The 15,446-nt window shown below is 38.5% G+C and overlaps 2 protein-coding genes across 2 annotated transcripts in view; one reads left to right on the top strand and one right to left on the bottom strand.

Annotated features, from left to right (window-relative positions):
* LOC108117187 (IDLSRF-like peptide) overlaps positions 1-15,446 on the bottom strand; it is a 39,512-nt gene that overhangs the window by 14,106 nt on the left and 9,960 nt on the right.
* LOC108117186 lies at positions 12,705-14,141 on the top strand. The gene is given in 3 exon segments (XM_017229478.2): positions 12,705-13,186; positions 13,188-13,739; positions 13,741-14,141. Coding segments are annotated over 3 exon segments (1,158 nt in total). The 5' UTR covers positions 12,705-12,850; the 3' UTR covers positions 14,011-14,141.

Raw genomic sequence — 15,446 nt, 5'->3', positions numbered from 1 at the left:
TCCATAACACTGACAGGCTGCCAGTGAACTGAATTTTAGTTTTCATGTGTCAATTTGCCAAGCGCCAGCAGCTTCAGTGCGGTGTTGTCACGCATGGCGTATGCGCAATGTACCACAGTTATTGCTCTTGGCTCGGGTTTGTTGTATCAGCTGCTCCTCTATAGTTACAATGCTGCCATGGCTATAGCTTCTATAGCCCATCCGCCTGCCAATTGCAGTTCACCTGACCTACGCAATTGCCTGGGCGTATCCCCGCCCGTTAAGGGGGTGGCTTCTCCTTATGGCCGATGGGCAATATCTGTCCAAACAGATGGGTAGTTGAAGCAGTCGAAGGGGCTGCGGGGTTAAGTGGTAACTTCAGCCTAAGTTTTGGCCTGACATCGATTCACTGACAGCTGCCAGCTTATAAGCAGTCGAGGCACAAAGTCGGTACAGTTATGACCAAGAGTTAACTTTAATGGTACGTAGAAGTTCTGAGAAGGTTTTTTGTGGGTTTCCTTTAATTGGGAGTTGCCTTTCATGGGTATCATTAAAATGTGTGATGTGTGTGTTGCCAGAGTTGTTTAATTGCAGGTCGTTGATATGAGGAAAGTGTGTGAAAATGGGAAAGTTTTGTCATTTAATAACTTAAAGGGTGTGAATTCCTCTTTAAAAAAAAAACTTAGCAAAGGTTACTGTGTAAAAATTATCTATAATACACCCTCAGTAATGTAAGATAGAACTTCCCGTAGCATATTTCAGAACTATTTCCTGACAACTTCATCCTTTAATTAAACCGTAATTATACCAGCAACCCCACGAAAACTCTTTGTACTCCATCAAGACATTGTGATACCCAACTTCCTTTGACCAACCCCTAGCTTTCTTCATACACAAAACATTTCTTGGCCATAATTAAGCTTTGCATATGCTAACCGCAGAGTGACTAACCAAAGTTTCCAGCCATAGTTGGCAGAACTAGGACCGCACAACACGACAGCATGTGGGTGAATAAACAAAAGGGAACGGCACAAAATGACGTATACGCAATATCAACTAAATAATTGCACACACACACACACACCCTTGGCCAACAGAACAGTGGCGCACTAATGAAAATTACTTTCCTTGGCTGTTGGCTGGGTGTTTGGTTTGTCGCTTTGTTGGGTGCAAAACCAGTTTGATTGCAATGGCAAAAACAATAGTTGGCCAACAGAAGCAAAAACTAATTGTTTTGCTTATAAATTAGCACATTTGTATGCAGTGCCACGCACACACACACTCACTCACACACCAAAACGGAACTCTGACGTAATTTATTAGTGCCACTATATACGTATATATCCCACCGATTCGTGGCCCTCGAGGACATGCATCTCCACGTCGTTTCGATTGTCTTGCCACAGTTACGGTTACGGCCACGTTTACGCTCCGGGCCAACGGAGTGTGAGATATGGCTCTGGTTTGGCATTATTGTCTGCGAATGTCTTCTGCCACGAATGGCAACTGAATATATATATCGAATGAATGAATGATGTATGTAGTTTGGGTGTTGGCGAACCCCTAGAAACCTAGAAGAATCAGTAAAACGAGAAAATCATTCAAATCCATAAACGGCAACAAATAACAAAAGTGTTGATAAACTGGTTAGTATGCACAGATAAATTTGTGTCTTTACGAAAGTTTTTTTGATATTTAAAGATATAACTAAATACATTTAGTAGTCAGGAAAAAATAATAACCTATATCGACAACGAAACCAAGAAAATCTGACAAGGCAACTGTTTTTATCAGATTTTATACCATTGCCGAAAGTCCAGTCTACGAATCGTATGATCTGCTCTAAGTTAGTAAGGCTAATCTGCTTAACCAACATAGCTTCTGCAATTATCCTAATAATACGAACATCGAAATGCAATTTCCAAAATAATTTAATATTCCCACAGGCAGTCATTGTTCTCCATAGCTTATTTACGTTCAAAATATCCTTTAGCTGGTCGACTTAAAAATTCATTAGCAACATTTTGAAACATTAATCAGCTATATCCATTAGTCCGCCTAAGCTAATTGCACTTGGCCAACTGCATAAACACAAATACGAGTAGATATTTGCAAGCCCGAAATGCAAGTGAAGTTACTTGAAATACTTGCAGAGAAATTCTAGTGATGGATTAGGGGGTGAAGTTTAATTAATTGCTGGATTAGGAAGATGTCACGTCACATTGCGAATGCCATTAATATCATTAAAACGCCCACAGATGACATTGTTCACTTCTAAGTTCACACACAGCTTAAATAATTTATAATTCAAATGATTTGAACTTTATGCTTGCATTTTTGATTCACCTGCCGTTCCCTAATTTGAATTTTAAATGAGATTTGCAAATGTCAATTACTGTAGTAAACGTTTTTCGTTCAAGGTTCATTTGAACTTCAAGGTTGACCTAACACTGTGCGGGCATTTCAGCTGATAAGTTATAAATAAAATATAAATGTCAGAGGAGGCTCTCCAAACAACAATTTAAGAAATTATAGCCTTTCAGGTGAAAATGCCCCCACAGGTTATCTTTTCCAGCACTAATTCCATTCAACCGTGAAAAAGTTTCCGCCATTTGTTGTTCCAACTAAAATCTAAAATCACACACACTACCAAAAAATCAGAAATCGTTTAAAACAACACTCGAAAATAAACCGAATGCGAACCAAGTTTATGACTCTCCAAAGTCTGCCGTAAACTTTTCACTATTATTGGCCAATAAAAAATACAAAAAAATATGTCGAATGGGGGAATTGCGAGAACAAATGCGATTTCCATAACGGAAATGCCTTTGTTGAAGTGTGGAAAGCGCTCACAGGGAAAAATCCATGTGCGAAAAGAAAATTTGCAATCATAAAAGACCGGATTTTCCGTTGTTTTATTTTTTGAAATTTTTTTTTTCTAATAGCTGGGAGTGCGGAGAACTAATGCAATTCGTTCCGTTCAGAGGGCATTGGGCGTGTCCGGGTGGAATTTGATTTCTTTTTTTTTACGCAAATTTGTTGACGGGAAATGAAGCGGAAATGGGAGCACATCGTTAAGGTGTGCGAAAGGCCCTTTCTTAACATGCGGAAATTTAATGGCCCAAACCGTCACAACTAGCTTGTTAGGCGAAATGCAAACGAAGGCCCTGAATTTGATTTTAATTTGCGTAACCAGGTGGAAGTTGATTAAGTGTGATGGGAGTTAGAGTTCAGCGATTACTGATGCTAATAAGAGGGGACTGTTTCCAAATGAACAGCTTGACAAATTGGAAAAAAATGAACTGGTAACCTGGCTGGAACTTAGTTTGTATCTAAGCAAGATTATATTCCCTGTAACTAAGTTAAGTTTTCTACTAAGTTTATCTACCTACATAAGTTAGACCTTATAATTGATATTGTAAAACTTATTTTCCTCTTTCCTTTTTAATATACAAATTCATTCGGATAATCTCCTTTGATCCAAATCTTTCTAAACCACATAAAACCAGAAATTTTTCAGAACAATTACGAATAAAATCCTGCTAAAATAATTTAAACTAAAACTCGAACCTTTTTCCCCAAAAAACCAAACCAAAAACTCAACAGCATAACCAACTGTCATCAGGACTTTAGTATAAAGGGAAAAAGTTGCCAAAAATTTGTGCTTTATTTTCAGCAGATAGATCCAACTGAACATGCGAACAGACAGAGCGACGTCATTAAACTAAAATAAGCTTACAACAGCGACGGTCTGTCCCCGGAGCACCCATGTCCCTGAATAAAACCGAACCACCACTCGACTAAAAATATATTCACAAAATGGCTGAAATGTCTGAAATATCTGAAATGACTGGGACAGTCTGTGGCTGCACTTCACGCAATCAAACTGAATGCCAGGCCAACAATTGTCATTTGGCTGGCGTGTGGAAAACCGCGAACCCGCCAACCCCAAATGAGTTCTTCACACAGATAGTCGAACAAATATGTATACAGTATATCTGTTAGATATATATACATCTACATTCTACGCTGCCAGTCAAAGTTCGCATTAGAAAAATGGCACCCAACGAGCCAACGAGCCAGAATGGAAATAATTTCGTGCAAACAAATGCCAAGCGAATGGAAACCAACAAAGCGCCCAAGCTCTGAATTTAAAAGCTAGCAAAAATGACAAAACGAAAACAAAATAAAACCACCACTGACACTATTATCAGAATGAAACGAAAGCATTTCACATGATCCTAATCGCAGTTTGGATGCTTGTTTGTCTGTTTTTCTGTTTATTTTTAGCCATGCACTACGAAAAACAGTCACGGCATGTTTACTGCAATTAAAGTGTGTCGGCTTATAGAGGTTTACTGGTTCCAACATTTTATTGTAAACAAATTGTAGTTAAAACCAGGCTTAGAACAGAGGTTTATGGTTAAAGAGATTGTTTAAGACAAAGCAGTAAAATTAGTTGTTTGGAGATTAGAACACCAAAAACTACAGAAGTTTAAAATTATATAAACATAGTTCTTAAAGATATATATAGGGACTATTTATCCTTTCTTAGAACCTCCTCCTTTAAAATGGTTTTAATAATTAAAAAGTTGTGATTTGCACACTTTTAAAGCATGCTTTTGGGGGTATTTCTTATATTAAAAAGACTAAAAACCATAGGATCGATTTGTAGATGTTTTGTACAGCAAACAATATCATAAATTCCCTAAGTAACTCAAAAAAAATATTTCCTAAACCAAATCAACCAATTTATGAGCTGAATGTGCTCTCAACAGCTCAATTCCAGATCATTTAACACCCCAAACAGAATGGTTTTGTAGTGCCAAACAAATTCCTGGGCAACAACTTTACGTGCAAGTGCCGTGCCGCAGGCAATTATCAAATGTCACAGTGAGACACAAAAGTCAACTGCAGCAATAAATATGGGTGTCGGTGTAACTCTATCTTAATCTGTGGATTGTAACGAAATATCCCCCTCAACATTCGTAGTCCGTGTGGAGGGACAGTGAAACCCTTGACCCAAATGTGCGAATGGCCGTTGCCGTTGCCATTGCCAATGTCAAACGGCAATGGCTGGGAAAATCGTCAACGGGAAGTCATTAAATTGATGGAATTTCCGTTTCCGTCTTTAGCTTTCATTCTCTCTCTCTCTTTCAGTTTGGTAGATGGTGTGGAAATAAAACGAGAATTATTAATGTTTATGCACTCACGTGTTAATGACACTGACAATTCTCAGCTTTTCGCTTCCCTTTTTTGGCTCAAACGGTAATTGAATTACTGAGTTTGCACATCGGATATAAAAGAGAAATTACGGTGGATTTGGCATTGGTACTTGGCTTCTGTCAGCAGCTGTAAAATTGATGGCTCACTTAATTGTCATTTGATTTTATGGCCAATAGGATTACGGATGAACTGCAGTTCCGTTGTTGTGTCATTTAAGCCTTGACCCTCTACTGACGGTTCTCATAAATAAATATACCAGCCAAAGACAAAAGTAGTTTTTGCTTTACAAATTCTTTTGCATAAAATACTTGGTTTAAAAATGCAAATGTCAAATGTCCTAAATATAGGCCCAAGGTCCTGATGGCTTTACCTTGTCTTGGCTGACACATTTTCGCATTCTTCGCTCTTAATTGCAACCGAGAACCTTGCACTTCACGTTCCCCGCACCCACACATTGCCCAGGAAAAATGCTAAAATAATTACCACTTGAGCTGCTGCTGGCCAAGAAATATGACAATTAAGCCAACGCAGGACAGGGCAGTCAGTCGAGCATTTAAGCCAAGTTTTTACCCTCTTTCAGCTTTCATTTAATCCGCATTATTCGCCCCACATTGCGAGTCAAACAATTAAACGGTTTTAGTATATTTAAGCGCTTAACTTTTCACCGCAACTTGAAGGGTTTTCTTTTAGCAAACAAGTTTTGGTAGGGGTTATATGGTTTTCAAATAGGGAAAATGGAAAGTTTAAGTTTAGGGAAACCAACAATGAAAGGGGTCATGTTTTAGTTTAGAAATACAAGGCATAGAAAGTAAAACGAAGCCTTTACTGCTAAAAGTTTTACGCTTTGGTTTATGGATTTTTCAATTTTAAAACCTCATTTGGTTAGAGGTATAAAATATGACGATTATTTTTGAGTGTTGACTTTAAATAATTCTTATGTGTTTTTTAATGATCATACGAAACTTAAGCTTGTCTTTTTCCGTTGTTAAATAAAGTCGTTAAGTTGTTCATTTTATATCCACCAAGTTTTTTAATTTTGTTCAGATGGCTTTAGGTTTTATTAAGCTTTATAAAGGTTGATTTTAGGTATCAAGGGGGAAAAACCAAGTAAGTATTTAGTTATCTTTACTTATCTGCTATTTAATTATACTTTTCCTCACAAATCAGTGTGTTACTGACGGCTCTCCCAAGAGTTTTCCCACCATCACTCTTGCCATTTCCACACTTAATCAAATTGATCTGCGTCGAACAAAAGGTTTTCCCCCACCCAACTTTAGTATCGAAATGTCAAGACATTAGCGTACAGGCCACTAAATTAATGGGCCCTAATCATGGCGAATGTTTGGGCAAGTTCAAGTTTACCAACGCTTCTTCTAAATTAGTCGTAATAATTAATGTGAGTCAGCGCCATTTACCGCTGGGTGTATTTTTTTCACCTTTTTTCTGGGTACTTTTCATGCCATATTGCCTTTTTCAGAAAAGAGCCTTCGGCTACAAAAGTTACAGAAACAATTTTTTGTTATTCTTAAGAGTTTGTTGTCTTTTTTTTCATTTTTGCCTTCACCTGGTGGAAATCACACGGCTCAATGGGCAAATTACTAAAAGCGTGGGACGAAGGATAAGCCATAAAGGTCGTCCTATCGTTTGCATTTCACAATAATAAAATTGCTTTACTCTTTGACATTTAATGCACCTGGCAATTTGAGTCGCAGCCTGTTAAGCTCAACAATTTTGCAGACAGCCAGACCATGGACAGTTTATGACAGTTTGTAGATGAGCCGGGTTGATTGGCTCACAGTTCTAGGTATCCAGATATTCAGATATCCATCACATCCATCAATCGCTCAATAAACCCATGACTTAATTTTAAATATATTTCCTGTATAAGCCATTTAATCGATAGGAAAGACAACTGGTATATCCCATGTCTGCGATAAGATGCTACAAATTCCCTATCCCTCGTTCCCCACAGCTTAACGCTTCAGTGCGGCGACAGCCATAATCCCTAGCACATATGGTTTTGTTCTTCCCAACCGGATGTAAATATGTAAATTCAATCCAGATGTGTTGTGTGCCAGCAGAAGATAGCAGGAGCCAAACCGCCCACAGGTGGTCCTCGTTAATGGTGAACAATAGAAAAAAAAACATGGCATGGTGAGAGCATAACATGAGCAAAAAACAGTTTATAAATTATTTAGATTAAAGCTGTTCTGCCACCCGCCCTGTATATTTTGGCCATGACTTTGATGTTGGCCCAAAGAGAATGGAACTCGTACCGAAATTAGCCACCATCCCCAGGTTTCCCTTCTTTTTGGTTTTTATTTTTTTTTTAGCACCACCAGCTGCGCAATCCACGTAATCGACAAGCCAAATGGGCGAAGGAAAAGCAACAGTGAGTTTAAGCCGAACTCAACATGTGCGTGAGTGCATACGAGGGTGTTAACAAGAGTTTTTTAGGGCCAGCAAGGTACCAGTAATAATCAAGTTTATGCAATGGAAGGGGATCCAATTTTAGGGGATTATAAAATCGAAGGCAACGAATATTTTTGTTCATTTTAACACCGTCAAGAGATAAGACATAAAAATCTTTGGTTATTGACAAAGATTTTAAATATAAATTTTTATGAAATTTTGTATTTTACATAAAAAAGGCTGATAATTTGAAGGTTTTCTAGTATATTTTTTTATTTAAGCTAAAAAATAGAAAGAGAGAAAGGGTTTTCCAGAAGATACTTTAAAAACCCATCTCGTAAACATACAATTTTATTCCAGAGAAACCCGAAGAACCCATAATGGACGCTTTAAATATTTAAAGAGAGAAACATTTTTGTAATATCGAACGATAAATTGATTAAGGTTCAGCTGGGACTCACTGAATTGGGTTATAAGGAAAGACAGCAAGGTAAAACCTTTCAGGTTATAATAAAGTACAAAAAGTCAATTCTATAAAGCGGAAAATTTAAAATTTTCACAGTAGGTACATTAATTAAAATTATATTCCAAATGTGCCTTAAAAGCCTATTTACTTTCCAATTTGATTGAATGCCAGTTCTATCTATTTAGAGCCCTCAATCATATTTGATTAGTTTCATCGAATTCATCGTTCTCAGCTGTTTCGATTCCGCTGCCTGTTCTTCGATTGATTCAGATGATAAATTAGCTTGCGCCGAGGATACACACACTCGAATGTGGATGATGAATTCATTTAGCTCATGGCCAAATCAATCAATCAAAGGGCCAAAATTCCCACGTCTATAATGTTGACATTGCCTAGGCCTTTGGAAGAGGAATTTTCCGTTTTCTAGCTGATTTTCATAGCCTCTTTTTCAACATATACCAATCGGACTTCGTTAGTCTTGATAATTTTTTAGCTTTGAGTAATTAACTAGGCAATTATCTAATGATGAAAGACCTTTTTAATTGAAGCTTTATCTAATGGGCCATATCTGATATTAGACCAGCATATTTCCACTAACGAGGACTTGTGCCATTTAACTGGCACTCTGATTGAATTACATTGAGTCATGTTCTGTCCGTGGGTGTTTTTCTGTGGTCCTTTTTGCATGGTTTTGATTGGCCAACTTAATGGCTTTGTAATGATACCACATTGATTGGCCTTAGGGGACAGGGCTAAAATAATTTGTTGTCCGATCAATGTCCAGAGATAGGAAGGACAGAGGTTCGAACTCTCTCCACCCCCGATTGCCTTTTCGAGGGCCAATTTGTCAAGGAGGCTTATTGAGGTTACAAAACACTGTATTGATTTGACATTACACTCAGCCAGGGGACTACCTTAAAGTTGGTCATTAACTAGATTAAAGCAGTACAGAAAAAACTTTAAACCCTCAAAGCTAAATCATGTCCAAACAAAATGCAAATTAGCAATAATTATGTGAATTTAAAGCCCAGATAATGTGAACATTTGCATTTTAAAAAGAAGTTCCCGCACTCAATTTATTTCCATTAGGCTGCCTACAATTTTATGCAAATCTAGCAACAGACAAAATAATAATAAGCCAAAGCAAAGTCAAGAGAAAGTTTTTCGATTTCGTGCGTAAATTATAAACACAAATATCCTAAGGAACATTTGCTCGAAATTATGAGACTTAGCCGCAAAGTTTTCCAGGGGAGTCCACGGCACATAAATCAAACATTCAGATTGAGGCAGTCTGGAGCTCAATTATGCAAATATATGTTAAGGCAAAACCACAAAAACGCAATAAATATAAGGGACAAATGTCGTGTGGTGGTATATAAATCAAATTAATACAAGCCAAGCGAAATGAAAGCGATCCAAGCACACGCGTTCGAATGGCGCACGCGGCGTATGCGTAATGAGTGCAGACGTATACGCAATTTTATGAATAATTGACAGCTGAACTTTAACAGCTGTCTGTCCCGCTAAAAAGAGCCACTTACTCAGCCCAAACACACCCTCAATGGCGCATCCTTCTTTTGGGTAGCCATCAAAGGTCCGCGGCCATTTACATACTCAAAATAAAAAAGGAGAGAAAATAAGGACGAAAAGGAGTGCGGCGGGTGCTGTAATGGCAAGCAGCTGCAGCTGCTCATCATCATCATTATTTTAAATAAACATTACGCTTGGCTTTATAACCATTTATCACATTTGCAGATTTATGTCCTGCCATTTGGCCATGCACACGAAAAAGGGCAGCGAAAATCAGTACTCGAGTAAATTAGCCAAGTCAGAACGAAGAGGGGATGTCCTTTAAGCAAGTGTATTTAAAATGGGAAAAAAATATAAAAATGGTAAAGAATCAAATCCTTGATGTACCTTCAGCTAAAATTTATTCTTGTTAAATATTACGTATACTCCGAAATGACAACCAACTTTATTATGAAAGTAAAACCATCTTGCTTAAATATAGAAAATCTGTTGACTTTACAGAAGAAAATAATTTTCTATTTCATTTATTGCAACTTATTCTTCAAAGTCAGCCATATTTTTATCTTTTATATATTAAATAATAATATTTTTTATTCTATTAATCTTACAAAGATGGCAGGCCTCAGGAATATTTTTAATATTTTCTGAGTTGAATTTTTTGTTAATTTTAATAAAATATAAAATATAAAATAAATGTTCCCCACACCACATTTGTTCTAAGGCGTGATAAAGCTCACTTAGTTCATCATATTTGAGGGCTGGGTTACACAATATATGCATTTATTGAGTGGATAGCCATCTCAGGGTATTATAAATCATGGCACGTCTAACGACCGCAAGTAGCGGCTACAAAAAGCAGGAAATCATAGCAAGTCGCTTAGCTAAAAAAAACCGCGCACCGCTTCGAGGATTTTTCAATCTCAGCTGCGTTTTTCGAGTCCTTCGCACGGCATACATATATATTGATTTTTGCTATTTTTTTTTCACCCGCTTTTCATTTTTTTCCTATATGTATATGTAACTGCCGGGCAGTATGTGCATGTATACATTTCAGCCGAGGCTGTCCGTTTTTAATGGTAATTGGTGCCTGCATAACCATTAAAGGGTTTTATGCGAATGACGTGGACCTTACAGGCGAATGTATACGTGTGTGTATGTGTGAGCAGTGGGCACTAATTTTAGGTACGTGCCAAAGACTAAGCGAGTTATAAATGTGGGTTAGCTAGGCTTATATTTGGATGGTCCCGAAATTCAGTTGATTGATATTTTTAAAGCCCCAGAATATCAACAACTTTCTCTGCTAGATTATTTACAGAGCAGCTCTGCGGAGAAAGTTTAACAGAGTGTAAAAGGCCAGCTTAAACTTTGGGCAGAACAACGATTTATCAGGCAGGCAGTTAAAGTTTGTTTGGATATCTAAAATTGTTATTACATACTTTTATTTTTCACTTGTTTTAATATTTATTGGGACTAAAAGAATATTATTGTTATATTTCCCAAGACTTAGTTATGCATTTAGATAAAGATTTTTAAGTAAGGAAGTTTGCTTATTACCTCTTGTTACATGATCATCAACGAGTACTATATACCCTGTTCCTTGGCCATTACCCTATATAAAAACAATTTGCAAAGGTATTTTATATTTGTCCGGCATAGAAATTGTTTCGATTGTAACTTTATCCACCAGACGGCTTCTCCTGTTGCCACCTGGCCATCGCCACGTGTCAGTTCCAGGCTGTCAACTTTTATTGTTAAAGAAACGAATACGATTTCTACTTCAGGCGATTGTTCTTCTTTTTTTTTTCTCCTTCCAAGAAAATCAGGCCAACAAAGCAAGGCAGGACCAACAACAGTTGGCCATTTTGTCTGGCCAAGATTTATGCGCGATTGCTCAAGTTTTATGAGTTACGTAGTTGCACTTCAGCTTAAAGGAAAAACAAAAGAATCTTGTCGGGATTGAAATTGCTTCAATCTTCAGGCCCGCATCCTGCTGCTATTTCATTATGACTTAAGCAAAGTTTTTATGACTTTACCAGTTTTGTTTCGCAAGATACAGATTAAGCGGCTTTTATACGTCAGGCATAATCAGGCTAAAGCCCAGCATACTTACACTTATGGCCAAAAGGTCAAAAGTGCAACAATTTCCCAGATAAGCAAGGGTCAACGTGGCAGAGTGATGTTAAGCAAATGGAGATTTACATTTGTCAGCAATTTTTGTTTTTGCTTTGCCATAGCCATTTAGAAAAATGTTATTAGATGACTCTTCAGTCTTCCCGTGGCATTTGTCAACAGGAAACGGATATGGCAAAGCTTGTCTAATAAATTCTTTGATGTATTTGCGCTGACGTTTCCCCTGGGAACTGAGAGCAGCGAGTTGAGAGCAGGATGTCGTACTTTATTTATGCCAAAGCGCCAGACGCATTTCCCGCTCCCAAACGAATCATAAACTTGACTCAATGCCGTCATCAACAATTACGAATGTATCCCGACCGAAAAAAAGGACATCCATTACGAAGGCCGCAAAAAAGAGGAGAAATGAAACGTTGTGTTGCCTACTTGGCGGCGCCCTGAAAAATTTCCTCTGTTCTGTTGGCTAAGCAAATATTTGACCCATCGAAACTTATACGTGTCTAGATGGATTGGGCAAACAAACGAAAACACTGCTCAAACAATCTAGGCCGTATCAAATGCCGTTTGGGCCTGGTCAACACGAAAAGCCAAGAAAGTAACCAAATTTTCGAAGAAAATCCTAAGGCTTCGGCTGCGTTAACATGACACCCATGTTTATTTATGGGTATAGAAACACGGTTCTTACAATTTGGCTTTGCAAGGCTATTACATTTTGTTTTTTAGATATATAAAGTTTACTAAATTCTCTTTAAAGGGGGAATTTCATACTTAGTTCTGTGTATCCTAACTCCTTCAATGTGTTAAACTACTTTAAATTTGATTTCCTATCACTTTTAAATTCTAACACTTTAGGTATTACAACTTATTCTAGAAACTTTATATTCTCTCACTTTATGAATATGGTAATCTGTTGACATTTTCTAAAACGCCCAACCTAGTAGCTGCTGTTAAGGCCTGTCAGGCAAGCATTTACTCAACACACATTCATTTGGCTTGTCTCGTTTTATCAAACAGTTACAGAAATTTTTAGGAAAAAAAAATTGAAAAATTTCCATGCTGAACGGAGTAAAAAAAAGAGAATAAAATTTTAGGTAAGACCTATTTACAATGCAAGCCCATCATGCGATGCCCGATTTCCGGTGCCGGAATAATTGCCAACACAAGGAGTGCCAAAGACATGCTCCCTTGGGAATAATCGATCAACATACTCAGTGCAAGTGCCTGGGTGAAGTCAATGCATCTTCGATATTTCTGGAAAATGTTCTGGATCTGGCCAACACTTTGTCCCAGATTATGATCATCTGTGGACTGCACGAGTGCAAGGCCAAGTCAACGGTGGACATAATCACATATGCCTTCCTGCACTACGATCAAGTGTGCTACTGCATAGATACGACTCCAAAGAAACGTTTGAGAAAGGAGGATTTGTTCCATGAACTGGGTAAAGAAGTCGCTGATGAACAAGGTTGAAGCCCACTTGGCCTATGCCATTATCAAGCGAGGTTTCAAGGCATTCTACTATGAGCCCAAACAGGATTTGACCTATGATGATCAGGGCAGACCCTCCTACAACGATGAGTGTGTTTGGGTTCATGCGGCCAGGAAGTCAGCTGAATCCTTTGCCCGATTTGATGGTCTCTCCTGCAGCGATCAGCTGGCCTACGAGGCCAAGATCAAGATAGCCTTCAAGAAGTTCTACGATCGAATGCAGACACGCAAGAAGCAACCTGAGGGCGATGATTGTAATTGCTGTTTCTGTGCCAAAAAGCGGGGTCATCTAGTTTATGCCAAGGAGCCAGCTCCCTGCTCCTCCTCCGGCAAAAAGAAGCCCAAGCATGTGTGTCCATATTGTTGCAAGAAAAAGCAAAAGCAGCAGTACACACATCCTGCTCGCCAGCCGGCCAAATGCCCCAAATGCCACAAATCGAGGAAATTCTGTTGCTGCACAAAAATGGACTTCAACTTGCAATGGGTCAAGAGTATATGGGAACGTCCAGGACTTCAATCAGTACTACAAGAACGAAATTGCCGAGATCGAAGATCGCTTGGTCAAGGGCACCTGCTGGCTGCCTCCGGAGCCTGAGGAGAAGTTGGGTGAACTTGAAGAAGAGGGTGAGGAGGAACACGTTCCGGAGGTACCACCGGAGACACTTCTGGCTCTTGGCGGCAAAACGGTGCCCACTAATCCGGATGAGGCACCTGCAGAGGCTGGATCCCCAGAGGCCACCAAGCAAGGATCCATCACCGAAGTCGCACCTGAGGCATAGTTATGAAAGGTCCTGCGAATCAGCCAATATCAGCACTCTAAATTTCAAGTTAGCAAAATTCACAGTGTCAGCAGATCTATTAAAGATCTGCCTATTATTTATAATATCTTATTAAAGACGTATTAAAACGAGTACTTGTACTTTTATGTAAAACGAGCGTATTTTATTTTAAGCTATGAAGGCTGCGAATTAATGAAGGGAAGCTGCTAGTTTATCAATGAAAATAAAAAGCTTAAGGCCTTATTTATATTTTCTAATTGAATAAACGCATTTTAAACGGCATTCCCAAACAACCTTACCTTTTCGACGTCAGAAAACGTTATGACTTTTTAATTAACCAGAGTAATTGGTTGCAAATATCAGAACAGAACGTGTGCAGCTAACCGAAACAGCTTCCTAATGTTAAGGCGGTAAATTGAGTTTGCTTTCAGGCGACATACACACATACATACATATACCTAACTGGAGGCAAACATGGCCACATCCATTTGGCCAAGCTCACACACTCTTGGCCACTTGCAAACTGGTTGAAGAAGAGCTGCAAACTGCCTTGGTGTCTCGGTGTCTAGGTGTCTACTTTGGCCAAAAGTGGCATGCAACCGTAATGGAAAATACATTTAATCTGGCTTATGCTGCTGCAGCTCGTTCCGACGATAACTCGGGTGCACTTCATCACGGCACTTACAGCTTACCGTCAGAAAAATGGGAAACTGGAAAAGCGTTCAGACAGCCCTGAGGCCAACATCTCTCTCACCTGGAGAAAAGTGAAAAAATTCAACAAAAAAATGTTGACCATCACTGCGACGGCTGCCTTGAACTTCCATGGCAAAACTTTTCACATTTCAAATGCATGAAAACTTTCCCTTTGTTTACGTGTACTTCACTCAATTTTCACTCTCAAAACGCACATCCCCACCCCCCCACAAACACACACACACACACCGATAAGTTTTGGCCAACAATGTCGGCATGTGCCTGGGTAAAAAGTTTTCCATTTTCCATTTACCATTTTGATTTGAAACCGAATGCGAATTGTGGACGAGTATATTTGCCGGTTGGCGTAATCAAGTGGGTTAGAGGCATTGACTAACCGCAGAAGAACAACGATACAAAGCCAATGGAAATTTACACCTGCCGACCGCAGCAAATTGCAAATAAATTTAAATATGCTTTGCGGTCCAGGTTAGATCATAAATAATTACGGGGGTAATTATATTTTCCTCATTTTAGGCGAACTTCGCATTGAATTTGTTTATTGAATTATTCAACAGGCCGAAATGTCAATTCAATTATCCCGCCTTGTGGAAAGCAAGAAAATATTCCACACACATTTTCACAACCAAGTCTTTAAGGACATTAAGTTTAATGGATATTTGTCTAATGAAATTCAGTTGAGATATAAATGGTAAGAGTTGCAAAATTAATTTTCAGACTTT

The sequence above is a fragment of the Drosophila eugracilis genome, unplaced genomic scaffold (genome assembly GCF_018153835.1).
Source record: "Drosophila eugracilis isolate 14026-0451.02 unplaced genomic scaffold, ASM1815383v1 contig_440, whole genome shotgun sequence".
NCBI classification, from domain to species: domain Eukaryota; kingdom Metazoa; phylum Arthropoda; class Insecta; order Diptera; family Drosophilidae; genus Drosophila; species Drosophila eugracilis.
The sequence above is the reverse complement of the archived record's forward strand: the minus strand, read 5'-3'. Positions and strand labels throughout refer to the sequence as shown.